General features: G+C 54.5%; 1 protein-coding gene across 5 annotated transcripts in view; it reads right to left on the bottom strand.

The window, feature by feature from the left end:
- Positions 1 to 3,575: 3,575 nt before the first annotated feature.
- The window catches only part of Lmf1 (lipase maturation factor 1), an 83,658-nt gene continuing 62,568 nt past the window's right edge, over positions 3,576 to 24,665 (bottom strand). For 2 of the 5 annotated variants that reach the window (XM_006525095.4, XM_030250137.1), the window contains 6 exons: positions 21,091 to 21,258; positions 11,801 to 11,987; positions 11,166 to 11,319; positions 10,839 to 11,022; positions 10,294 to 10,406; positions 3,576 to 3,893 (listed from right to left, as the gene is read on the bottom strand). In XM_006525095.4, the coding sequence (XP_006525158.1) occupies positions 3,704 to 3,893; positions 10,294 to 10,406; positions 10,839 to 11,022; positions 11,166 to 11,319; positions 11,801 to 11,987; positions 21,091 to 21,258 (996 nt within the window). In that variant the 3' untranslated portion in view covers positions 3,576 to 3,703. Of the gene's footprint in view, positions 3,894 to 10,293; positions 10,407 to 10,838; positions 11,023 to 11,165; positions 11,320 to 11,800; positions 11,988 to 21,090; positions 21,259 to 23,364; positions 23,544 to 24,665 lie in introns of those variants that run through there. The other 3 variants (NR_045520.1, NM_029624.4, XM_006525097.4) reach the window with 2 other exon arrangements.

The following is a 24,665-nucleotide window of genomic DNA, read 5'->3' as shown; positions in this document are numbered from 1 at the left end:
CTTATTATGAAAAGAAAGACAATGGTGTGTTTCTTTCCCTTTGCATGCTTTTAAAGCTCTTGTCAAAAGCATTCCAACAGACATGTCAGCGTCTCCTGGGCATTTTACTTTTTCCTTGAGATAGGCTGTCACTCTGTAGTCCAGGTTGGCCCCAAATTCACGGTGGTGTGTGCATGTGTGTGTACGTGTGTGTACATGGGAACCAGAGGCTGACATTGTTGACTGCAGTGATTTCTAAGCACCTTATTTTTTTGAGGTCGAGTCTCTCACTAAATCCGGAGCTCAATCAATCTGGGATGGTTGCCCAGTGAGCTCAGGAGTCTGCCTGTTTCCTCTTCCCCAGCGCTGGGGCTACAGCCAAGCAACCGTGCAGCCTGCCTTTTCTGGGGCTTCTGGGGTATTGAACTCAGGTCGTCATGCTGTGTGGCAGACACTTCACAGCCAGCAGTGTTCCAGTATAACACTGATTTTGTCATTTGCAGTTCTACACAAGTTTGGAGCTAGGGTTCCCGTTCTATAGAGACTACTGGAATTGTGTCAGGATTGCAAGGCAGCCACCGTGAGGAGCACTGGCTCCCGGGAGTGACATTTTCAGGTGACCTGTCACCTGCTCTTCTGTCTTCAGTCCCCTTTAACACCATGTTATGGTTTCACCCATCTGGCTGGCTTCCTTCAGGCATCTTGCTATCCTGTGAGACGGTACGGTACGTGACGATGCTTCCTTGGTTCCATTTACTAACCCAAGTGAGTGGGAAGCTTTTGGCAGTGGAAGCAGCCACAGGACTTCAGCTGGCTGGGGACCAGTGCATGAGGAGGGTACATCACCTCTGCTGGATGATGGAGAGGGAAGGATGCATCCTGGTGAGCTGCCAACTGTTAGGGGACCAATAGTCAGGCCCAGCATGGCACCTCAGGGAGATAGTGCCTGGTGACTTTGGATCCTGAGTTTGAAATCAGGTGTAGAGAGTCTAGTATGACTGTCTTCTGTCATCCCAGAGCCCATGTCCGGCTCCTGGCCGATGTCCGCTAGCCCAGGTCACTAGCAACTAGCATACACTGGACCCTAACCTTGCTTTTGCACATCCTACAGAGTGAAGTTGGGGCTAATCACGTCACAGCTGCTATGTCCACTCACCCCCAACCCCTGGAGTGGGAATTTGGGTAGAGAAGTGCAGAAACATACCCTAATGTTAGACAGTACTGCTAAGTGAACCTGAGTTCTCCCCTGTCCCCCGGCCCAGCCCGGCACCCAAGCTTCCTACGTTTGTCCCAGTGCCCTCCAACATGGAAATTTCTTCCTTGGGTTCTTCCGTGGAGGGAGCATGTGCCCAGGGGCAGATGGGCACGTCCTTTAGCATGCTACAGTTAACCTGGTAGACTCACATGGCATGACTGCTGCGCTAAGGGACAGGATGAGACCCCTCTCCACCTGGACGCTGACCAGTGCAGCAGTATGGCCCCAGTGTAGTCAAGGCATGGGTGTGAGTGGGGCTCCCCAGGGATGGCCTTAGAGCAGACTCCTTGGCTGGAGTGATCCAGTGGGGTATAAAGATCATTTGCTAAGGGAGCTGGGGGCACCTCTCAGCCTCAACAAGGGGATCTTTGAGGATACATGTATATTGGGAGGGCCTACATCTGTCAGAGGTAGAAACCTGTAAGTGCCTTCTAGATCAGGACATCAGGTCCCTGTGCTGTCCTTGGTGAGCAGACACATAGCGTGACTGACTCACCACTGTCAGGACCCGTCTACCCTAGGGTGAGCTTGGGTAGGGTGGGGCTATCCACAGTCAGAGCTGCTAAGTCTCTTCAGTGGGTCCCTAAGGCCACCAGAGAGAGCAAGATGACCAGGGGCTGTGGACAGTGATAAGCCTTGCTTAATGTTTACCAAGGGAATGACCTGGCCACTAACATCCATTCCAGCTTGTCCACTGTGACTCCTGCTGGGCTCTGCCGGCTTGAGGCCCTGATCCATGCTGAGGGCCAGTGTCATCAGATGGGCACTCCCTGTAACCCCCACTCAGTGTGGCTCTATTGGTGCCCTCATCCCATTTCAAGAGTAGCTCACGACAGCAGCTACCACATGGGGTAAAAATCAAGAGGCAGCTGGGCGTGGTGGTGCACACCTTTAACCCCAGCTCAGTTTGAAGTCAGCCTGGTCTACATAGGGAGATCTGTACCCAAAGAACCAACAAGGATGTCAGTCACTAAGCCTCCATGTCATACAGCATGACTGTTGTGTGAGCAAATCCATGACACATGATGCAGCACAGGACTCAGCATGGCATCTGGGTGGAGATGACATTCTGAAACCAGCAGGGGACCATCTATTACCTGTCCTCTGTCTGCAGTCTGTCTGTCAGATCCTGTCTCTCTTACAAGAGGCATCCTGGTAGATTCTGGTTGCCCCAGGGCCTGGCTCCCTCCCACAGCTCTTGTCCCCTGCATAGGTCGAAACACCGTTTTTTAGCTCTGCTGAACCAGCAGCCCCCTCCCCAGGATCCTCAGGAAGGAGGGGGCACATGGCTGGACCGATGCCAGAAGTCTACATCTGGGGGCCTGAGGTTTCTCCCACTGAGCCCCGAGACTGCGGTCTTGGCAACCGGCAAGGGCATGGAGGGCTCACAGTGAGCTAGGTGCCACTCTCCCGGGTCACCAGAATACCCAAGCAGCTGCCATCCCTGCTGAGGGCCCCACCCCCCACGTCTACCGCCTGGGGTATGGCTGGGCCGCCCCCAGGAAGGGCTGCTCAGGCTGCAGGCTGCCAGTCACTCCTGTGGTGGTCATGGCAGACTTGCTGGCTCCAGTCTCATAGCTCTGAGGCTGTCTGTCCCTGACACACACAGGGCGCCCTGTTTCCTTGGGAGCTGGAACACGGGCTCTCTGTTTGCACCTGGGTTGGCCGTCCCTCCCCAGCCAGGCTGAGGGGGTGCTCTGCAAGGCCACACTTGTGCCCCCCTCGACCAGCCTCCTCAACTGAACCTTTTTTGTTGTCCTTTCTGGGATCCTCTGCAGTGTGGCCCAGGGACAGGCAACATGGGCCCCAGACACCATGCTTAGCAAGCAGGGGGATGGGGAGGTATTCCTAGAGTCTCTGCTGTCCTTGTAGCTGGTGAGCCTGGGCAGTTGTGCGCAATCTGGGAAGGGAAGCCTTAAGCACTGCTGGCCAAGGTTCCCACTGACATGGCTCTGCTTGGTTCTCCACAGGTCACCCACGGGAGACTGGAATATGACCACAAGCTGGTGACAGGGCTTCTATCCATTTGCATATATCCTACACTGGAGCGTGCAAGGGATTCCTGAGCTCATGTATCTGTGTGTGTGTGCCTGGGTGGTGTGTGAGGGGTTCTGGGGAGGGATCATGCTGAGAACAGCAAGCCTCCTGTCCCTCAGGGAGATGGTGGGAACGAGTCGGTGCTGCCACACCGGACTTGTGATAGAGACCTGGCTACGGGATTGACTAGGAATGTGTGGTTGGGCTACAGGGGACGCAGCCTCTAGGTTAGGGAATCTGAGACCCCCCTCTCCACAACAGGGAAGGGTTAGCAAGGTGACAGGGACGGATAGAGACAGGAGGCTGACAGCTAGGAAGCACATCCTTTTCCAATCTCTTCTTGGCAGGATCCATGGGCTGCCGGGTCCCTGTGCGGGTCCCGTGGCCGCAGCACAGTATAGGTAGAGAAGCGGTTGGTCTCTGGTCTTTATTTCAGCGTGTGTGTCTAGATGGGGGTTCTGGTAGTGGCCACTCCCGAGTCTTAAAGTATTCCTTCAGATCCTCAAGGCGGAGTGGGGGGAAGTAAGGACCAATTCGCTTGCGGATCCACCACTTGCCCTGGGTGGCGTGCTGGCCCCCGGGGAGGCTGAACTTGTACCGGTAGTGTTCTCCTCGGATCCACCTGCAGGGCACAATGTGTCAGCCTGCGTCTCTTTGCTTCCCGTCTCCATGACCCACCCTCTCCACCTCATCCTACCAGGGTGTGTGCAAGCCTTGCTACTGGGGTGGGGCTTGGGATGCTGTCTTTCTGGGTGTGGGTCTTGAGGCATCATTGGTTGTGGGTGGGGCTGCCATCCTTCCCCCTTCTGGTACACAAACCTGAGTGGGTAAGGGTCCCCGAGGGAGGGTGGGGCTGAGGGGTCATGAACAGAGAGCCACACTGAACTCCACAGTTGGGCACCGAGAGGGTGAGGCGGTGCTGCGGAGATCACCACAAAGTCCATCTTCTCCTGAATCTGGGGTCCTGACCCTACATTTCCCAAGGCTGGGGAGGGCAGGGATGCAGGGCCTCTGGGAAGGTTCCTGTTGTGCAACCATTCTATCTTCTATGAATCGGCCCTCTTGCCTTCATTTTCTCCTCAAGTTATGGTTGAAGGTCTAGGGCTGCAGGTCCTGGACACTACAGCCAAAGTGGGTGTGGTGTGGTGTGGTGTGGTGTGGTGTGGTGTGGTGTGGTGTGAGTGGGGTCCTGGTCAGGGGCCTAGTGTTGGGCCTGGGAAGCTGGGAAAGAGTCAGGGCAGGTGCTTTCCCTGACAGGTCTGGGAAGATACTGAGGAAGACTGACACCACCCCTGGAACGTTCTAGAACCTGCTGGTTAGTTTTTATCAATGCGACACAAAGTAGTGTCATCTGGGAAGACGGAGTGTCAACTTCCGAAGAGTCTGTATCAAAGTGACCTATCAATAAGTCTGTCTTGGGGTATTTTCTTGATTAATGACAGGTTTGGGAACTCAGCACACTGTGAGGTACTACAACCCACTGTCCTGGGTTGTAGAAGCAAGCAAGCTGAGAAAGCCATGGGGAGCAAGCCCATGGGTCTCTGTTCCTCTGTGGTCTCTGCTTTAGCTTCTGTCTCCAGTTCTGAGGCTCCTGCCTTGGCCCTCCCTCAATGATGGCCTATAACCTGTAAGCTTTCCCGAGTTGTTTTGGGTCATGGTACTCATCAGCAATGGAAAGCAAGCTAAGTCCACTGACTATAGCAGGGTGTTTAAGATCAGACTCAGTGGGTAGCCTCTTCCAAAACTATACTGGCTATGCCAGCTAGGACCCGACACGCCCAGCAGGACACTCTGTCTCATCACTCCTCCCCACTATCTGTATTCTTTTGGTCACTTCAAGAATGTTAAGTAAATGGAACTGTTTGGCATGTGAGCCTCTGGACTGGCTTCTTCCACTCAGCACGGCCTTCTAGATACTTACAGGTTCTATAGACCTTGTGCTGCTGGGCAGTTAGCAGTACCCAAGCCAGGAATACCCTGAGGCAGACATGTCCTACGGTCTGGGAGGACCATGTCTGGGCCTTCTGAGGAAGGGCAGCTGTGCCACATTCAGCTCCTGGCCGTCAAAGCTACTGTTATTGTGTATTTTACAGGGATTGGTCTCCAACTGGGTTAAATGGCTGTCCATGAGCCCCAGCTGGGCTCAGCTGGGCTTTTGTTTTCTAGGGCCTGCCGAGTCCTCCAGGGAGGCTGTGGCCCCTTCCTCCCCAGCAATCCTGACAGTGCTCCAATGCTTTACGGTGTTCAAGCTGACACCTCTCCTTGTTTCAGCCACACGGAGAGGGATGGTGGCATCTTTGCTTCCAGTTGGATGGCGCCTCTCTGATGGAACCTCCTGCTTCTCCCTGCTCAGAGCCTTCCCACACACTTTGCTGGCCCCACATGGGTGGCACACTCTAGGTGACTGACTGGTCCTCCTGCTTGGTGGTGCCATGTTTCGTTCGGGAGCCTGATGGGAGTGAGGGCTCCCACTGCAGCTGGGGGCTCACCTTGGCCTCTTCAACCCTAGCATTTTCTTCCTGTATTTCCCAGCGTTGTCATGGTGTGCATCCTTTAGTAAGGGCATCCCAGTCCCTGCCTCTGACGATCATTATTGTTAGTGTGACTTTCCCTGTCGTTTTACTTCCATCTTGTCCATATTGGTTTGAGGGGAGCCTGCATGTGTGTATGTGTACCACATGTGTGCCTGATGCCAGTGGAGGCCAGGAGGGGGTTAGGTCCTTGGGAACTGGAGTTAGAGATGATTGTGAGGCACATGTGGGCACTGGGACTCAAACCTGGGTCCTCTGCCAGAGTAGCAAGTGCTCTGAACCACTGAGCCATCTTTCCAGTCCCCCTTTTCTTTTAGAGATTCTTTTCTGAAGGCAGGTGACATATAGACTCAGTACATAAGGTGTTCTAAATTTGATCTCCAAAACACACACATACACACACACACACACATATACACAGACACACGCATACAGACACACACACACACACATACACACACACACACACATACACAGACACACACATACAGACACACACACACGCACACATACACACACACACACACACATGCATACATACACACACATACACACACACAGACACACAGAGACATACATACATACATACATGTATTGTGGTGCACACGTGTAATCCCAGTGTTTGGGAGGCATGAAAGAGGGGACTCCGAAGGCTCTCTGGCCAGTCAGCCTTGCTGAACTGGTGAGATCTGGACTTGGCCCTCGATGGCAAGGTGGTGGCTCTGGCCGCTCAGCCCCTCCACTGTCTACAGTTTCTAGATGCTTCCTTTGCCTTGGTGTGCATCTCTTCATGATTTACCGTCTGGGGGTCCCTTATTTCATTGACCTCTCAGGTCAGGGGGCTTCTGCCAACTTTGGGAACTCTTCACTAATGCTTTCCCAGCCTCAGCTGGGACTTTTCCTTAGGGACTCTGCAGTGCCCACCCTGGATCTTGTTGCTATTCTAGTTTCACACTCAGCTAGGTTGTCAGCTGGTTGCTCACACAGGCTGCTGCTGCCTCCTTCCACTGGCCATGGATGCCTCCTCCTTCCACAGGCCATGGATGCCTCCTCCTTCCACAGGTCACTGCCTCCTCCTTCCACAGGCCACAGCCTCCTCCTTCCACAGGCCACTGCCTCCTCCTTCCACAGGCCACAGCCTCCTCCTCCCACAGGCCACTGCCTCCTCCTTCCACAGGCCACAGCTGCCTCCTCCTTCCACAGGCCACAGCCTCCTCCTCCCACAGGCCACTGCCTCCTCCTTCCACAGGCCACAGCCTCCTCCTTTCACAGGCCACTGCCTCCTCCTTCCACAGGCCACAGCCTCCTCCTCCCACAGGCCACTGCCTCCTCCTTCCACAGGCCACTGCCTCCTCCTTCCACAGGCCACTGCCTCCTCCTTCCACAGGCCACAGCTGCCTCCTCCTCCCACAGGCCACTGCCTCCTCCTTCCACAGGCCACAGCTGCCTCCTCCTTCCACAGGCCACAGCCTCCTCTTCCCACAGGCCACTGCCTCCTCCTTCTACAGGCCACAGCCTCCTCCTTTCACAGGCCACTGCCTCCTCCTTCCACAGGCCACAGCCTCCTCCTCCCACAGGCCACTGCCTCCTCCTTCCACAGGCCACAGCTGCCTCCTCCTTCCACAGGCCACAGCCTCCTCTTCCCACAGGCCACTGCCTCCTCCTTCTACAGGCCACAGCCTCCTCCTTTCACAGGCCACTGCCTCCTCCTTCCACAGGCCACTGCCTCCTCCTTCCACAGGCCACAGCTGCCTCCTCCTTTCACAGGCCACAGCCTCCTCCTTCCACAGGGCACTGCCTCCTCCTTCCACAAGCGACAGCTGCCTCCTCCTTCCACAGGCCACAGCCTCCTCCTCCTCCCACAGGCCACTGCCTCCTCCTTCCACAAGCCACAGCTCTCTCCTCCTTCCACAGGCCACAGCCTCCTCTTCCCACAGGCCACTGCCTCCTCCTTCCACAGGCCACTGCCTCCTCCTTCCACATGTCGCTGCCTCCTCCTTCCACAGGTCGCTGCCTCCTCCCCCCACAGGCCACAGCCTCCTCCTTCCACAGGCCACAGCCTCTTCCTTCCACAGGCCACTGCCTCCTCCTTCCACAGGCCACAGCCTCCTCCTCCCACAGGCCACTGCCTCCTCCTTCCACAGGCCACAGCTGCCTCCTCCTTCCACAGGCCACTGCCTCCTCCTTCCACAGTCCACAGCTGCCTCCTCCTTTCACAGGCCACTGCCTCCTCCTTCCACAGGCCACAGCTGCCTCCTCCTTCCACAGGCCACAGCCTCCTCCTCCCACAGGCCACTGCCTCCTCCTTTCACAGGCCACAGCCTCTTCCTTCCACAGGTCGCTGCCTCCTCCTTCCACAGGTCGCTGCCTCCTCCTTCCACAGGCCACTGCCTCCTCCTTCCACAGGCCACAGCCTCCTCCTTCCACAGGCCACAGCCTCCTCCTTCCACAGGCCACAGCCTCCTCCTCCCACAGGCCACTGCCTCCTCCTTTCACAGGCCACTGCCTCCTCCTCCCACAGGCCACTGCCTCCTCCTTCCACAGGCCACTGCCTCCTCCTTCCACAGGTCGCTGCCTCCTCTTTCCACAGGCCACTGCCTCCTCCTTCCTCAGGCCACAGCCTCCTCCTTTGCATCCCAGCTCCCCCTCCCCATCCAGTGCTTCACCCCAGGGACGACGTTTCTCACTCCTCAGTTCTAAGACTCCTTTGGTTCTCCCTCTGTCTTCTGTTTCTTTGCTGACTCTTTTCTTGAGTCTTGTGTTCATAATCACCTCACGATTGTTATGGGGAGAATCAGCCCTTGTCATCCATTGACTGTCTTCACGATCAGTTGAATGTCTTCCTAGTTCTTGCTGTGGTTTTCTTAGCAGTTTGGGTGTTAGGGATCCCAAGTCAGAGCTGAACCTTCCTTCTCTTCTTTTCTTTTCTTTTCTTTTCTTTTCTTTTCTTTCTTTCTTTCTTTTTTTTTTTTTTTTTGAGACAGGGTTTCTCTGTGTAGCCCTGGTTGTCCTGGAACTCACTCTGTAGACCAGGCTGGCCTCGAACTCAGAAATCCGCCTGCCTCTGCCTCCCAAGTGCTGGGATTAAAGGCGTGCGCCACCAAGCCCGGCTGAGCTGAACCTTCTGTTGTGTGGCTTCTCCTAACTCCATGCTAGAAACCCAGACTTTCTATCTGGTACCCTGGCACTACCAGGTAAAGGTGGCAATCTAAGGCCCCCACTGATCACATGAAGCCAGGCTGGCACTGCTGCTGTGGTGAGTGTCTGGGCCACCACAGGGCCTTCCAGTGAGTGGCTTCTCCTTTTCCAGAGTGGAGTCCACATGCTTCTGGCTCTCCCTGCTAAGAGCAGGGCCATTTGCTTCATGGCTTTGGCAGGATTACCCTCGCTGTTGCTTCTGTTTCTGCAGTGGCTCCTTTCTGGGTGTTTGCTGCTGCTTGCTTCTCCACAGACAGGAAGAGAGGCGGCAAGAAAAAGCTGTGCTGCGGGAGGTTGATGCTGGGGGTGCTGGGGCCCCTTGCCAGGCCCTTCCCCCACTCTTCAAAGCTCCTGTGTTTATTTTATGGGCAGCACCCAGGCTCAGGGCAGGGTAGGGAGGAGTCTGGCCCATCCTCTCACGGGGAGACTCCAGAGTCACCACTCATTTGACAAAAGTCACAGCTGGCAGTGGGGGCAGGCTGAGGTCACATTCAGCTCTGCAACCAGGCAGAATGTGATGAAGGCCCTGCTGCTGGGTTGTGCTCTGTGGCATTCACTGTATCTCAGCAGCCTTGCACATACACTAATAGGGAATATCAATTCTGTACCCCACAGAGGGCCCCTGCGCCTGCATCTTTGCATTTGCAGTATCTGCCTGCAGGCTTTGTTTTTACAAGGTACACCTGACCACACCCTCAGAGCTTCTGAATCAGGTGACCTCATCCTAAGCCCAGGAGGGACACAAACCCAAGACACCGGCCAGGGGTTGGCCAGTGAAAAGCTCTCCTGTGTCTGGAAGGACACAGAGCTACGTCAGAGATGTCTGGTTCCCAGCAAACCTAGGAGTGTGGTTCCACTTCAGTGTGTGCCTAGTTCAGATATCCTGGTGGCTGTAGGGGGCCGGGCACGGGGAGTGGAGGGAGACGGGGAGTGAGGCTGGTGGTCCCCACACCCCCAGTGCCACAGTAGGCGGCATGAGGAGCACTTGGCTGCATCCCTTGCCTGGGCTGCCACCCTCGCAGCTGCTCACGGCCCCTCAGCGCCCCTCCTGACAGCTGTGGGCAGCTCCAGGTGCAGCTGTCCTGAGGCTTCTCCAGGGAGACAGGACCGACCGTGTTTTCTGTCAGCATCAATGGTAGGCAGGGTAGAGGGAGGGAAGGGGCCAGTTCAGGGCTGCTCAGTCTTCTAGTCTCTGGCTGCTACTGAATGCCATCATGGATCAGGGTGCCCAACCCAGGCCCTAGTGGACACTGCCCACTGATCACAGACTGGAGTGAATAAGGAGACTCTTACCTGGGGGGAGTCCTGCCCTCAAAGGGGTTAACAGCAAGTAGGGCCAGGGCTTCAGAGTCACCAGCTAGGAGCTTACCCGCCAGATGAAGGATCCACTCGTTCTGCTCATAGGTCTGGAAGGACAGTGTTTGTGAGGTTGGGTACAGGGATAGCCACTCCCCCCAGTACACTGGCACCTGCAGTGCAGCCTCTGACTCTGAACACCCCCTCCTCTTCTGTGCTCCACTGCCTGGCTGGAGTATGGCATGTACCAGGATTGGGTTCCTCTGAGGGCCTACTCTTTAGTCTTCCAGGAACTGCCTGCTTCTAGTTCGTTGGGGGGGGGGGGGAGAGGGAAGGGCGGAGGCAGGACCACAGCACTGGTCTGGGCCTCAGGAGACCTGAGCTATCACAGGAACCTTTCCCAGGCAGGTCTAGGGCAAGGCAGGGCCTGCTACTCTATGGAGAGGTCCCCTCCTCTATGACCCTCTTGGTGGGAGTCTGAGCACCCTTTGCAAAGAGCGGGCACGCAGGGTTTGCTGTTCCAAGAGGCGCATGGTGGGTACCTGGAAAGCTGCGAACCACATCAGCCAGTCCAGGCGGTAGTGGTATGGCGAGATGAGGCATGGCTGCCTCCAGGGGTCGCCCGGTTTGCACTTGAACTCATAGTCTTCCCACACTGCATCAGGTGCGCTGGCGTTGGGGCTCACTGTGCCCTGCAGGATCACCTCAGTCCGCTCTTTGGTGACACTGGGGGAGATGAAGGCGGCCAGTGAGTCCACGGTACCTGCCTCCCCCCAGGTGGAGAGGGCCTCGGGCTCATGCTTCCCAAAAGTGCGTCGGGATGGACACAAGGGTGGAGCCCAGTACCCAGCCAGGACGCCTGGCCATACCTTCCAAAGGCCCCATAGGTGTTGACGATCCTGAGCGGGTTGAAGGAGGTGTTCATGATCTGCCTGGAGCTTAGCAGATTGATAACCACGGGTACGCTGAGCCAGGCCACCAGGATGCCCAGGGAGATGTTGACCACTTGCCGCACCAAGCAGCCTAGCCCGAGGGTGGGGGTGGGGGAATTGTTTCTCACCAGCCAGGCTCCTGATCCCAGGGCAAAGCTGCACTATCCCTTCAGAAAACCTTGCCTGCTAGTCTGCCATTCAAGGCTCAAAAAGACCTACAGACATATCCAGCCGGGCATGTAAGATACTGCCTCCCAACCCACGGGCTGAGGAAGGTACCTGAGCCACACCTGTTATGCTGGAGCTAAGAACTTCTCCCAAAGCAGTGTGAAGAATGAAGTGTGACTGTCTAAGCAGGGGATCCTGGGAGTGGCTAAAGAGACAAGTGACCTTGGCCCAGGCCTGATAAAGGACCCTAGATAGTAGATGCTCCCTCCCAGGGCCTGTGGTACAGTACACACCCTTTGAGTGCTGTGACCTGGTGGCTACCCAACCTCCCTACATTTTCATGAGGCTTAGGCAGGAGGGTCATGGGGCTGGTGGGGTTGGGAGCTGCTGTGTGGCTGGTTTACCTCTGTCTCTTGGCTTGGGCTGGACCCTTTGTGTATCTTCCCTCTGAATCTCCAGGACTTGCTTCTTTAGGCCTTGAGGTCCTGAGGGAAACAGGAATCCCAGAGCTGCATCGTCGAAGCAGGCAAGGCTGGGCACGATGGTGAGCCAGTTCAGGAAGCTCAGGTTCCCACTGATGATGAGGATCACCTGTGGGTGCAGACTCACACTATGATAAGCTTAGGACCCAGGGATGTACGTATCTGTGCCGGGTGCCCACGCCTCGGTAGCCCAGCAAATGCTCCAGGGGGGCTTCTGAGCCCCTCTCTGCCATTCTCTCAGTTCTGGTCCCAAGTCCTCTCTAAATATGTAGCTCCCACTGAGACCCCAGGTGCAGAGCTTGCTGTACATGGATGTAGAACCCACACAGGAATTGGCAAGCCCAGGAAAGGCTGTGGAGGCTTGGCTTGATCTATCCGTGTGGTGCCCTGAGCATCCTGGGCTCCCTGGGACATATCATGGGGCCAGCTCTGGGATGAGGCAGGCCTAGTGGGAAGGGCTTGAGGTATAGACCTTGCTTGGAGGTGGGGGCATGAGAACCTAGAGGGATCTGGAGTTCACAAAAAGCAAAACAGGAACAGGAGACAACACGGTGGCCTAGGGCTGAGACCTGGAGGGCAGTGGAAGCCAGCCACAAATGAAAAGGACAGAGACTGGGAAGCCTGGCCTCAGCCTAGACCTTGAAACAGACTGAATGGATACAGATCACATGGCAAAACACACCTGCGCTGTGTGCAGCTCAGGGGCTTCGAGTCAGGCTCACACCATGTGGTTACGATAGTCAGACACCCCTACTCTGAGACATTCTGTGGAGCCTTACAGCAGTGAGCACTCCTCACACTCTGATGATACTGGGCTCTCTTGAGCTTCACGGAATGGGAGACACAAGGTGGCTTCTGGGGTACTATGGAGGGTCACCCAATAGGTGACATCTACCTCAGAGTCCTTGCTTGTGCTCCTGCAGTAGACATGACTTGTGCTGAGCCACGAGGTAGACTACTTTCCAAGATGGCCACCACAGGACTTCACACTCCCACAAGTGCAGGAGGGAGAGGGCTGAAGGTTGTGGCTCAACACTATTACCATCTGGTGCTGCCACCTGGCTTACAGCCTCAGGCTGATCCCCGCACTGATCAAGGCCCTGCTGCTCAGAGGTATCGCACCCTCTCCTGTCCTCCTGAACACTTGGGTGCCTCGTTGTGGAGCATGGGCATTTCCTAGCATCCCTTGTTGGCTACGTATGCCATCATCACATGCTGCCCACCTTGTCATTGGGTGGTCGGAAGGTTTAAGATTATGCAGTTTACAGCCAGAGCTTCCTATACCAGCTGAGAAGCCTCTACCCACTCCACAGTGAGACTTCTATGGGTGCAGGGCCGGTTACCTCTCCCCTCCCTTTTGGTATTCATTGTGGATAGACATGGTATATACAGTATCTAGACAGGCAGGTTCTGTTTAGGTCTACGATGACCTAGGGAGCAGAGAATGGGGTGGGGTGAGGGCAGAGGAAGGCAGCTCTGACTTTCCAGAGTCGGAGGGAGATATGCAAAGCTGGTTGACCGGTGCCTGGGAACCCAGGGAACAGAGAAAGATGTAGGAGACCTCCTGACCACGGTCTCAGGAGGACGGCTCTCTCGTGCCAAGGAATGCAAGCCCTGGCTCCCTGGGGTGCTGTGGAGGCCAGTTACGTGTCTGTGGAAGACATCTGAGCACCCCTGTCTGTTCCTAGAAGCTGGACCAGCCTGCCTGTTACCTTCTGTGACTGGCCTGGTCTGCAGTATAAAACCTCACTGGACAGCTGGGCATTGCTTTCATATGGGTCCATCTTTTCTTTAGGGCCAGTGAAAGAACCCAGGTGGTCCCAACTTCTCTTTTTTTTCCTGGCTCTGGATTGATTAGACTATGCAGTGCATCACTGTTAGGCCAGGCGCTTCTGTGATCTGTGCATTTATTGTCTCTGACTAGAGGAGCTTGAGGGAGTGACTTGTTTATGTTCCTCACTCCAGGATTCACTTTATGTGGACTGGATCCTCTGTGTAGCCGCATTTCAATGCTCCGCTGTCTCCTGCTTAGCCTCAGCTCTGTTCCTGAGTGTGTGCCCACTCTCACACATTCATTTAAATGTGTTGCATTTAAAATGTCATCCATCCACAGGGAACGGAGTCCTAGAGTAGGGAACATGAACAAGTCATTCCCTCGAGTTCCTCACGTTAGGGACAACAGTGTCAGATCACAGAAGCTCAGAAAATTACGACCAGAACCAGCTTGAAGAAACAACACGGGTCCTGATCCAAAACCACTGAGAAAGACAGACCACATGGAAGAGCAGGTTCAAGAGTGACAGTCAGCCACTCAGCTGGAGCAAGGAGTGATGGAGAACGGGGAAACCACACAGCTAGGAGGAGTGATGGAGAACGGGGGAACCACACAGCTAGGAGGAGTGATGGAGAATGGGGGAACCACACAGCTAGGAGGAGTGATGGAGAACGGGGGAACCACACAGCTAGGAGGAGTGATGGAGAACGGGGGAACCACACAGCTAGGAGGAGTGATGGAGAACGGGGGAACCACACAGCTAGGAGGAGGAGGAGTGATGGAGAATGGGGGAACCACACAGCTAGGAGGAGTGATGGAGAACGGGGGAACCACACAGCTAGGAGGAGGAGGAGTGATGGAGAACGGGGGAACCACACAGCTAGGAGGAGGAGTGATGGAGAACGGGGGAACCACACAGCTAGAAGGAGGAGTGATGGAGAACGGGGGAACCACACAGCTAGGAGGAGGAGGAGTGATGGAGAACGGGGGAACCACACAGCTAGGAGGAGGAGTGATGGAGAACGGGGGAACCACACAGCTAGAAGGAGGAGTGATGGAGAACGGGGGAACCACACAGCTAAGAGGAGGAGGAGTGATGGAGAACGGGGGAACCACACAGCTAGGAGGAGTGATGGAGAACGGGGGAACCACACAGCTAGGAGGGGTGATGGAGAATGGGGGAACCACACAGCTAGGAGGAGTGATGGAGAACGGGGGAACCACACAGTTGGAGAGAGGTGTGATAGAGAATGAGGGAAGGACACCCTCATTCAAGCAGTGAGGTGTGAGGTGCTGGGCGTGGTGGTGCATGTCCCAGAACTCAGGAAGAGGCGCACAAGGGCTGCAAGTTTAAAGCTAGCCTCAACTACACGAGAGAGTCTATCTTAACAAAACAAAAAACAACCGAACAAAAACAAACAACAACCCCCCCCACCAAAACCCAGTGAGCTGGGTGTGGTGGCACATGCCTTTGATCCCAGCACTCGGGAGGCAGAGCTCTGAGTCTGAGGTCAGCCTGCTCTACATAGTGAGACCCTGTTTTTGGTTGTTTGTTTGTTTGTTTTGTTTTTTGTTTTTTTTTTTAAGTGAGAGATGCCCATCTAGTAACTAAAAAGAACAAAATGAAACCCTCTTCAGGCAGAGCCTGACTCTGTGTAAGTGTGGAGCTAACCAGTGCACAGTGCTAAAACGGTGAAATGCAAATCCGAATTTAGGCCGTTGGAGAAACAGCTCACCGGTAACGAGCACTCCCTGCTGCTGTAAAGGACCTAGCTCACAGTATGCAGCTTAAACCTGCCTGTAACTCCAGCTCTGGGGCTTCTGGCGCCCTCTTCTGGACTCTGCAGCATCTGCACTCACATGTGCACAACCCCCCTCCCCCCAACCTTATACATATATTTTTTAAAAAAATCTTTAAAATTTTTAAGTCTTTAAAATTCTTTACAATAATAAAGAATGTATCATGACTGTGATCACTGAAAACAATGGGTATACAAATTAGCCTGTATCACAGAGCTCCGTTTTTTTGAGACAAGGTCTCTAGGCCCAGGTTGTCCTCAAAATCCCAAACCTCCTTTGTCAGTTTCCTGTGGGTGAGGTTACAGGTGTGTGCTGAGTGCTTGGCTCACTTTGATATAATAGAATAAGCATCGTATGTGGGAGCCTGACTTCCAGCTAGCTGATGGAGCACTGTTTCGGGGGTGTCTGTGCAGGTCCAGAAGCATTTGAAAACCAGCCGGAACGATGATGCTCTACCCATTGCCCTGGGCATCACCCACCCACCAAGGGTCTGGAAAGAACAAGAGGGTCCAGGAAAGGCCCATCTCTACTCCCAGGGCCGGATGCCACCTCTTCCTGCTCAGGCCTGTGGGTGTCCCTGGTCCGTGGATAAAGCCAGCATGGAGACAACCGCCTTTCCTGGTTCTTGGTCCTTGAGTTTGGACTGGGCCCCGACTACCAGCCTTCTTGAGTTCCTAGCTCACAGGTCGAAGATCCTAAGACTTCCCATGGTGCAACAGGCTGGGTTGCTGCTCCTCTCTTATCTGTGTGCCCTGTTGGCTTCTCCTCTGTGGACTGTCTATGGCGCACACTTCTGTGCCAGGATCCCCCCCACTTAGCTTCCAGGGGCACATGGCAACCTTTATTCCTTCTTTCCCCAGTCATGGTTATTTTCATGGGAAGCAAGGCATAGAAAAGTGCTGTTCAGGCGCTCAGTGTGTCTGCAGGTGCTGCTTAAGGTTGCTGGAGGGAGGGCCTCAGGTGGCACCCAGCCACTACATGGTCACTGGACATCCTACTGGGCTGCAGTCTTGCCTGCAAGGCAGAACCTGTTGCCTTGAAAGCTGTAGTCGGCACCTTCTTGAGGGTGACAGTTGGTGACTGAGTCCTCAGTAGTCACTGTTTTCTTTCTGCTGGTAGCCACCTCAGGCAATTCAAATCATCTCTAGCTCCTGAGCAGGGAGGCTGCACCTCAGCACCTCGAGGTGAGGCTCTGACTAACCACTTTGCTGAGATGCCATGTCCATCTGCTGCAGATGTTTGTCTGCTCCTGCTCCCGTGAGGCTGGGACCTTGCACTGCATGAGGCCTCCTCAGCTGCCTGACAGCCATGGTTGCATGCCCGGGGAGCTCTGAATGTCATAGACCCTCCCTGAGCTCATGGCCTTGTTGGTGGGGGCCACTGGTATGAACCTATTTTCAAAACTCCCCGTACTCAGGTGGGAAATCCCAGAGAACCAAGTGTCACAGAGCCCACTTTGTATGTACCTGTTGTGGAAAAGCCAACAAAAGCAACTGAAGGAGGGAAGGGTTTGGCTCACAGTTGGAGGACGTGCAGTCCATCAAGGAGGGGAAAGCATGGAAGTCAAGGTGGCTGGGCACATTCTGCCTGTGGTCAGGAGGCAGAGAGAGATGGATGCTGGTGCCCAGCTCTCTGTTCTCCCTCTTCCCATTTCATCTAGTCTGGGGCTCATGCCTGTGGGATGGTGCGACCCGTGTTCAGGGTGGTGGGACCTTTCCTCCTCAATTAATTCTCTCTGAAACATCCTCACAGACACGCTCAGGCATTTGTCTCCTGGAGTGGATTTGTCACCTAGAGCCAAGGTGACAACGCAGGTTAACTGTCACCAGGTGGAATCCTGTTTCTAATAAAGCACTGAGGAGAGCCTGTGACACTTCACCCAGGTGGACAGATGGTGACTGAGCCCAGAGGTCAGGCCCGCTCAGCCCACGCAGTTCAGAGTCCCCTCCCCACATGGCCTATTTGTTCAGTAAGACTGGAATTCATCATGCAGCACACACTCGGTCCAAGTGCTCCAAAGGGACCTTATCTTACTTGTTTTCCTCCTAGCGTCACCGCTGCCTTTTCCTCTGAGGGAAATGAATCTCGTCACAGCCCATCTGTGTTTACCCCTGGCCGGCAGAGTCCTCAGCGAGCTCTCAGTGCGCTCTGCAGATGACCGGCCTGGAGTGGGTGAGGCTCGGGGACGGCAGAGGAAGATGAACGTGTGTTGGTGGTATTTAGCCCCAGAGAGGCTACAGCAGATGTTCCAGGCAGATGCAACATGACCCCAAAAGGAAGAGGGGGGATTTCTGATGTCCCTGCTGGGCTTGCAGTTACCACGGAGGACACATTCTTGCAGGCAGGCTTCCATAGGAAAGGCAGGAGCTTGAGAGGACCTTCCGGGGGATATGCATGTGGTCATAAGGACCTTCCACAGAGGTCATGCATACAATCACAGGGACCTTCCACAGAGGACATGTAGGCAGTCACAGGGACCTTCCACAGAGGACATGCATGCAGTCCATGCAGTCCAGGGACCTTCTATAGAGGACATGCATGCAGTCACAGGAACCTTCCACAGAGGACATGTCTGTAGTCACAGGGACCTTCCACAGAAGACGTGTGTACTCTCAAGGAATCCGGGTAGCCCCATGAGGCCTTAATAAAGTAGATTCAACCTCAAAATCTGACTCTCCCAAGATCCTTTCCTGCCTTCCTATTGCTGAGTCTCAGGCCCAACCCCACCTCCTTCTTGTTCCTTGGTGAGGACTGATACCATGGTGGGCCTCGGATGTCCTGACCTGGCTCAGCAGCGGAGGCTGAGCATACCGCCCCTTCCGGGGTCATCCCCTCCTGCGGCCATGCAGGGATCCTAGGAGCAGCTGTGTAAACCGAGTGTGGGAGGAAGTGAGTGAACTCAAGCTCTGGCCCACAGGAAGGAACACAGGAACCGGTGGGTCAGAGTGGGAGCAGTGCGGCTCCACACCAGGCTGCACTCAGGTGCCACAGCGCTGCATGGTCAAGAGCATGCAGTCACGCCCAACACCTTCCACACAGGCTCCTGGGATGGTTAAGGCCATGCACTGCTCAGACCAATCCTAGTGGGCAGGAAGTGTCTCAGCGGGATCTGGGGACATGGGACCAGGACTGGGGAGAAGCCATAGCCCTGCATAGCTCCATTCCCTCTAGACTCGATGTGGCCAGTTCCATGTTCTCCACCACGAGAGTCAGGTGGAAACTGCTAACCAGGGATCCCCTACTTGACAGAATAAACACTGGGGATGTCTTGCTGTCCCTGCAAGGACTACAGGAGTTAATAGTGGTTCAAGATGGTTGGTAGGTCCTGGAGGGTGTGGTGTAGGCTTTTTCATTTTCTGGGGTCTACCACATGGGGGTTGCTGGGAGAAGCTTGCTGCACAGCCCCTTGTACACAAGGAAGAGAAGACACCTGAACCCCAGGAGACCCCAGCACTCAAGGTATCTGCTATGCCCAGATGTGGACTTTTGATACCTGTTTCTCGTACCTGTGCAGCTGGCTCTGCAGGAAGTGATTCCCAGTCCTGGTCTCTGCAAACATCCCTGGGTGCTTAGTGTGCAACACATGTGCCTGTCTTGGTCCTCACTCCCTGGGGCTCTGGGTGATATTCTGGAAGGGCCGGTCTAGGCACCAACTTCCTTTCTAGGCCATCAGGTCCAAAAGCATCCCCACTACTCTACCCAACCTTATACATGGGTCAGAACAAGATGGAGACACACTTGAGGCTCTGGCTCTTCCCCCGTGTCCGGTCCATCCAGCTGGATGGCCCTGCTTCCCAGGCAGGGTGGGTCTAGGTGTGGGGGCCAGTAGGGCATATTTTTTTGTCATCTCAAGATTAGCACTGTCTGTGGCCTTCAGAAAACTCGTGGGAAACAGGTACTCCCCGGAGATGCTGGCTCTGAGGAGATATGAGCAGTTAAGCCATAGGGAGATGCAAGGAGCCCCGAACACATGACTGAGAGAAGCTGGCTAGAGAGATGACTAGAGATGGCTGGAGAGTTGTGGTCCCAACTCCAGGATGTTTCGGAAAGACTGAAGGCCAGGGGTCAGTTCGGGGGAAGATGAACCAGTGTTCACTAAGGAGACTCAGGGGAGGAAGGCGTGACAGTGATGGTGCATACACAATCCCCCCTGTCCAAACCAGAGAGCGCTCCTTGGACTCAGTCATGTGCACTGTCACACTGCCACTGTGAACCCCATCAGTGTGAAGTGGCTCACAGTGGGGACCTGGGGCACAAGGACTTTTCTGTGATCTCTGCATCGCTTCTAAAAGTATCCTGATTAGAATACAGAACAAAATGGAGCTAACCTATTGGCGCACTGGGTGCTGGCGGAGAGGGAGGAGCCAGAGATGGCTTCGTAGCCAAAGGTCACTGTGGCACAGGTGCCAGTGAGGCTCAAAATCTGCTCACAGCCAGTTCTGATTTAAAACCAATCCTGCGTAGAGAGAAAGGGTGTGAGGAGGAGAAAGAGGCTCATGGGTCCGAACTTTGCACTGAGGAGAACATGTCGTTCCCTCTCTCCTTTTTAACTAGTAAATTTGAAAATAGCTGAAAAAGAAGTATTTATTCCCAGGCAAAGCTGCTTTGAGAAGGATGCCCATAGTCATGGGCTGGGCCACTGCAAGGCTTCCAAGCTCTGCCCGACTGTGCACACTCAGCGTTGCCCAGGCTCGGAGAATGGACTGCCTGGGCCTCCATGGACCCTGCAGAGAGAGGGGCTTGTCTTTTGAGTGTGGGGCAATGAGCCCAGACAGGGAATCCACACTAGGCTGGAAAACTACACATAGGTCTCTCTCACTGACAATCATGCAAAATCTAAAACAAAACACTGGCAAATTAGCTCCAGCAATATATTAAAATATCTGCAGCATGACCAAGCTGAGTTTATTCTAGAATATGAAACGTGCCCAGCCTGAGCAACAGTAATGTAATTCATCTCATTAAAATATTGAAGGAGGAAAAAAAACCCAGCGACCCTCTCCTGACTGACAGGGAAAATGTCAGCCTTGGTCAACATCTGTTCATGACTGAAAATGGAGAACCAAAACCACAAGATGACCCTGGTCTGGCAGCGCGGGCCCGTCATGCCTGCTGCTGGGGAGGCTGAGGTGGGAAGATCATAAGTTTAAGAGCAGCCTGGACCACTTATTGAGACCCTGACTTGAAAAGCAAGATGAGGGTGAAGCAGAGCAGCGCGTTCCTGTGCTATCGGACCCCGGGGAGTAAAGGCAGGCAAATCATAAGTTTCAGGCCAGTCAGAGTTACATGGCAAGACCCTGTCTTAAATCAACAACTTGCCCTGATGCCTGGTAGAAAGAAACTGAAATTTTAGGGTTGACTTTAAGAACACAGGGAGGGTGCATGGAGCCATAGCTCAGCAAGGTCTGTGTTGCTGCTCCTGGGCAGCTCCCCAAAGGCAACGAGAACCCTCCGTGGGCTCATGGAAGCTGAGAAGGGGACCCTGGAATCCAGACTGGATGGGACACAGTGGGGACCTGCAAGGGGTGAGACGGAGCTGGGGAGGCCTCTCCCCATGGCCATGGGGCTAACTGAGAAATGATGAGGCAGGCTGTAGACACATGGGGACCCTGAGTGGTGGCACCTTGGCACAGCCTACCTGGAAAAGGATCTGCAGCACTCCATGAAGAATGCGCATCCGCCGTCCAAGGAACAGGAAGAAAGGCACAAGAAGCTCCACGAAGTGGTTGCTGAGGGTCTCAAAGCGGTGGAACCACCATGGTGACCTGTGCAGGTAGTAGGCTATCGGGTTGGGCACGGGCTGAGTCTGTGGGGACAAAAGTGGGCTTTGAATTACCAGCCTTGGCTGCCTGGGGCTGGGGCTGGGGGTGGGGTGGGGACTGCCCTGGCTATGATGAAACCTTCTGCTCTCCAGCCCTGTGTATATGCAACTGGCCCAGGCTGTGCGGTCTGGGGGACTTCTGTGTGCAGGCTATTTTTGAAGCAAAAGCAAATTTCTAGTTATGTTTTAAACCCTCAGTCTCTATAGGCAGAAGTGTAAACTGTAGTTGAAGGAGACATCTTTAAACACTTGTGAACAGATGAAGAATCTAAAGATACAAGAACCAGCAGAACTGTGGGTGGTTGCTGCCTGGGGCTCATGGCTTCCTGAGGTGACAGTGGCTTGCCATCAAGCACTCACGGTCCACCTCAGGTCTCCCACACACTGTTGGGCTCCATGGGCCTTGGGGTGCTTTTGCCTTCTCGGGATCTCCAGCAGATCCACGCAGGCTTGTGGTGTAGCACATGGGCTTAGCATAAGGGAAACTAGAGTCAGGGGACAGGTGTCACAGTAGCAGCAGCCCTGAACAAACGAGAGAAAGTGAAGGTGGCAGAGGAAGGGCTGGGACGATGTTTGGTTGACAGAGCTTCGTACTTTGCTGCTCCCTAGGCACAACCCCCTTGGGATTTCACCTTGGCTATGGGGCACTTAAGGAACCCACTTGTCAACCCTCCCCATTGTCATAGGTGTGGAGCGCCTGCCGGAACACCTCCCCTCAAGCGCTGGGCTCCTCTGCAGGCTCTGCTCCACCCCACGCAGGGGTCCTGCTACTTGAACCATCCATGTGATCACAAGAAAAATAAACAGCTTAGTAGGACAGGACAGAAGCCAAGTTTTTCATTTAAGGATGCTTCAGGCCACCCTCCACCTAGCTCCGTGGGGGGCACCACCTCCCCCTTTTAATTGTTTGCCAACAGAATGAGCAACCAGTCCATGCAAAGTGTCCCAGTAGCCCTGTGCCAGAGACAGAGGTTGTTGCAAGATTTCTGTCTGCCTGTCCCAACCTTCTCCTCAAAACACTCTTGGCTTGTTGCCACCACCCTGGGCTGCATTTGCAGCCCTTGTCACTGTCCCCTGTTGGGCAGATTCTGGGAATCAGTGTGGAGCTCCACATCCGCTGGCCTTGAAGACTGGAGACGCCATCTGTAGAGGCGATGGATGTCGATGGATGGGGAGGTACAGTGGTTCACCTAGCACTGGACTGTGTCACAGCTAATGGGCTCTTGACACTCCCAGATGTCCCATCAGGGTGGGGAAATTTGGGGACTGAGGGAGGGTGACCATGGCCACATGCACACTGGCAAAGGAGTACAGAGCCGGGGAAGACATCGCCTCAGCTCAGTATGGAACAGCACTCGCGCAGTGAGTGTTTTAGATCCGTACAATGTCTGTCAGCTTGCAGTGCAATGTACTACAAAGAGAGAAACTCTGGCAGTGACCTCAGCTCAGCAAGGGGTCTAAGCAAGCTCAGTGAGGCAGTTGCTGGGGGAGGGGACTAGAAACTGGGTTTTACAGGGAGGAGCCACTGACCCCAGTCCTGTGGGCTTTCCTGTGCGGGATAAAAGTGAGAGTAATAACTCAGAAGGCAGTGTTCGTGAGCAGTGATTACGGGCCTTCCTGGCAAGGTGGGCCACTCGATTTTCCAAATGCTGCACCTCTGCTGACGGTATCCCGGGGGAGCACAGCCTTCCTTGATCTGTGGGCCAGGTCTGACTGTCCAGAAGGGTCTGTTCTGTGAACTGAGGACTCATGGTGCAGGCCTGAGGGTCACAAGGGAGGGCCGCAGCCTCTGTGCTCACCATGCCAGCGACAAGGCTCATTTCTGTTCCCATAGAAGCTGTGGAGTAGCTAAGTGTGGCTGCGGTGGGCTGGCAACATCGCATCGCATCCCATAAAGCACAACAGAGCCCCGAGAGCTCCTGACATGGCAGCCCGCTGAGGCCCAGCACCGTGGCTCGTCAGACAGCAGTGACAAAGTGTCTCGACAGGCACCGTGTAGGCCAGACCTTGGGTCCACAGTTTACAAATATGCGCTACAAAGAGACTATCTTACATAAGAAGAACTCAAAGAAACACGGAGGGCGAAGATACCTAGTTAGGGATCTGGAGGGTGGCACATCTTGGGGAGATACAGGTCTGGGCTGCTCTCAAATTGGTCCCTGACAAGAATGGTCAAAGAACAGAAAAGTCGGCTCCTCTTCCTGGAGACAGAAGATCACATGCTTGGGGTTGGTGTGACAAGGACACCTTGTTGTCATCCTGAAGACAAATTTCCTCTTTCTCTCTCTCTTTCTTTCTTTCTTTCTTTCTTTCTTTCTTTCTTTCTTTCTTTCTTTCTTTCTTTCTTTCTTTCTTTCTTCCTTCCTTCCTTCCTTCCTTCCTTCCTTTTCTTTCCTTCCTTCCTTCTCTCTCTTTCTTTTTTCTTCCTTCCTTTCTCTTTTTTCTTTCCCTCCCTCCCTCCCTCCCTCCCTCCCTCCCTCCCTCCTCTCCCCCCCCACCTCTCTTTCTTTTTCAATACAAGATCTCTGTGTAGCCCTGGCTGTCCTGGAACTCACTCTGTAGATCAGGCTGGCCTCGAACTCAGAGATCTGCCAGTTTCTGTCTCCCAAGTGCTGGGATTAAAGGCGTGTATCACCACCACCCAGCTGAGAATTAAATTTCTTAGTTATCAAGTGCCACATGTTGACCCAATCTCTGGCTTGCTGCAGCCCTCACCACTGGCCAGTCCCTGCCATCTGTGGACTGGTCCCACATGGAGCCCAGAGGAAGGTGGTGCATGTACGCACAAGGCAGGTCCAAACCTCGAGCTCTAGGTTGTTATGGGTGAGTCGCTGCTCTTACACCAGAATACTGCTTACCACTCGGGCATGACAGTGCCAAGCCCCTCCCTGGAATGACTCACAGTGACAGTGAGGCCTCAGCACAAACAAGGCCACGGTGTTCTAGGAGCAGAGCAGACCAGCAGCCTAGGGATCATGGTAATCAGCTCTTGGAGACTGAGAGCCAGCACGGTGGTCACTTTGGGCTTGAGTGAAAGGTCTGGAAGCTGTGCCTTTTCGGTGCTGAGCGCCAGCTGCTGGCTGCTTCCCATATCCCAGGGTGATTGGAGGTTTGGAGAAGGAGATGTGCTCACGTAAGGATGGCCACTCAGATGACCTAAGCATTGTGAGCTGGAGGAGGCAATATGGTTTCCTCTGTGGTCCAGATTAACACAGAGGATGGCTACCACAGGTCCCCACTAGATGTGCACCCAATGGATCATCTGAGAAGGGAATCCTTGTCCCCTCTCCTCAAGCCCCAGCTAGGACACAGGACTGTCCATCAAAAGAACACAGGCAAGGGATTTCTCATGGCCTTATGAAGTTAGGTTCACAAGAATGGTCCCTCCATGA

This window comes from Mus musculus, chromosome 17, assembly GCF_000001635.26.
Source record: "Mus musculus strain C57BL/6J chromosome 17, GRCm38.p6 C57BL/6J".
In the NCBI taxonomy this organism is placed as follows: domain Eukaryota; kingdom Metazoa; phylum Chordata; class Mammalia; order Rodentia; family Muridae; genus Mus; species Mus musculus.
The sequence above is the reverse complement of the archived record's forward strand: the minus strand, read 5'-3'. Positions and strand labels throughout refer to the sequence as shown.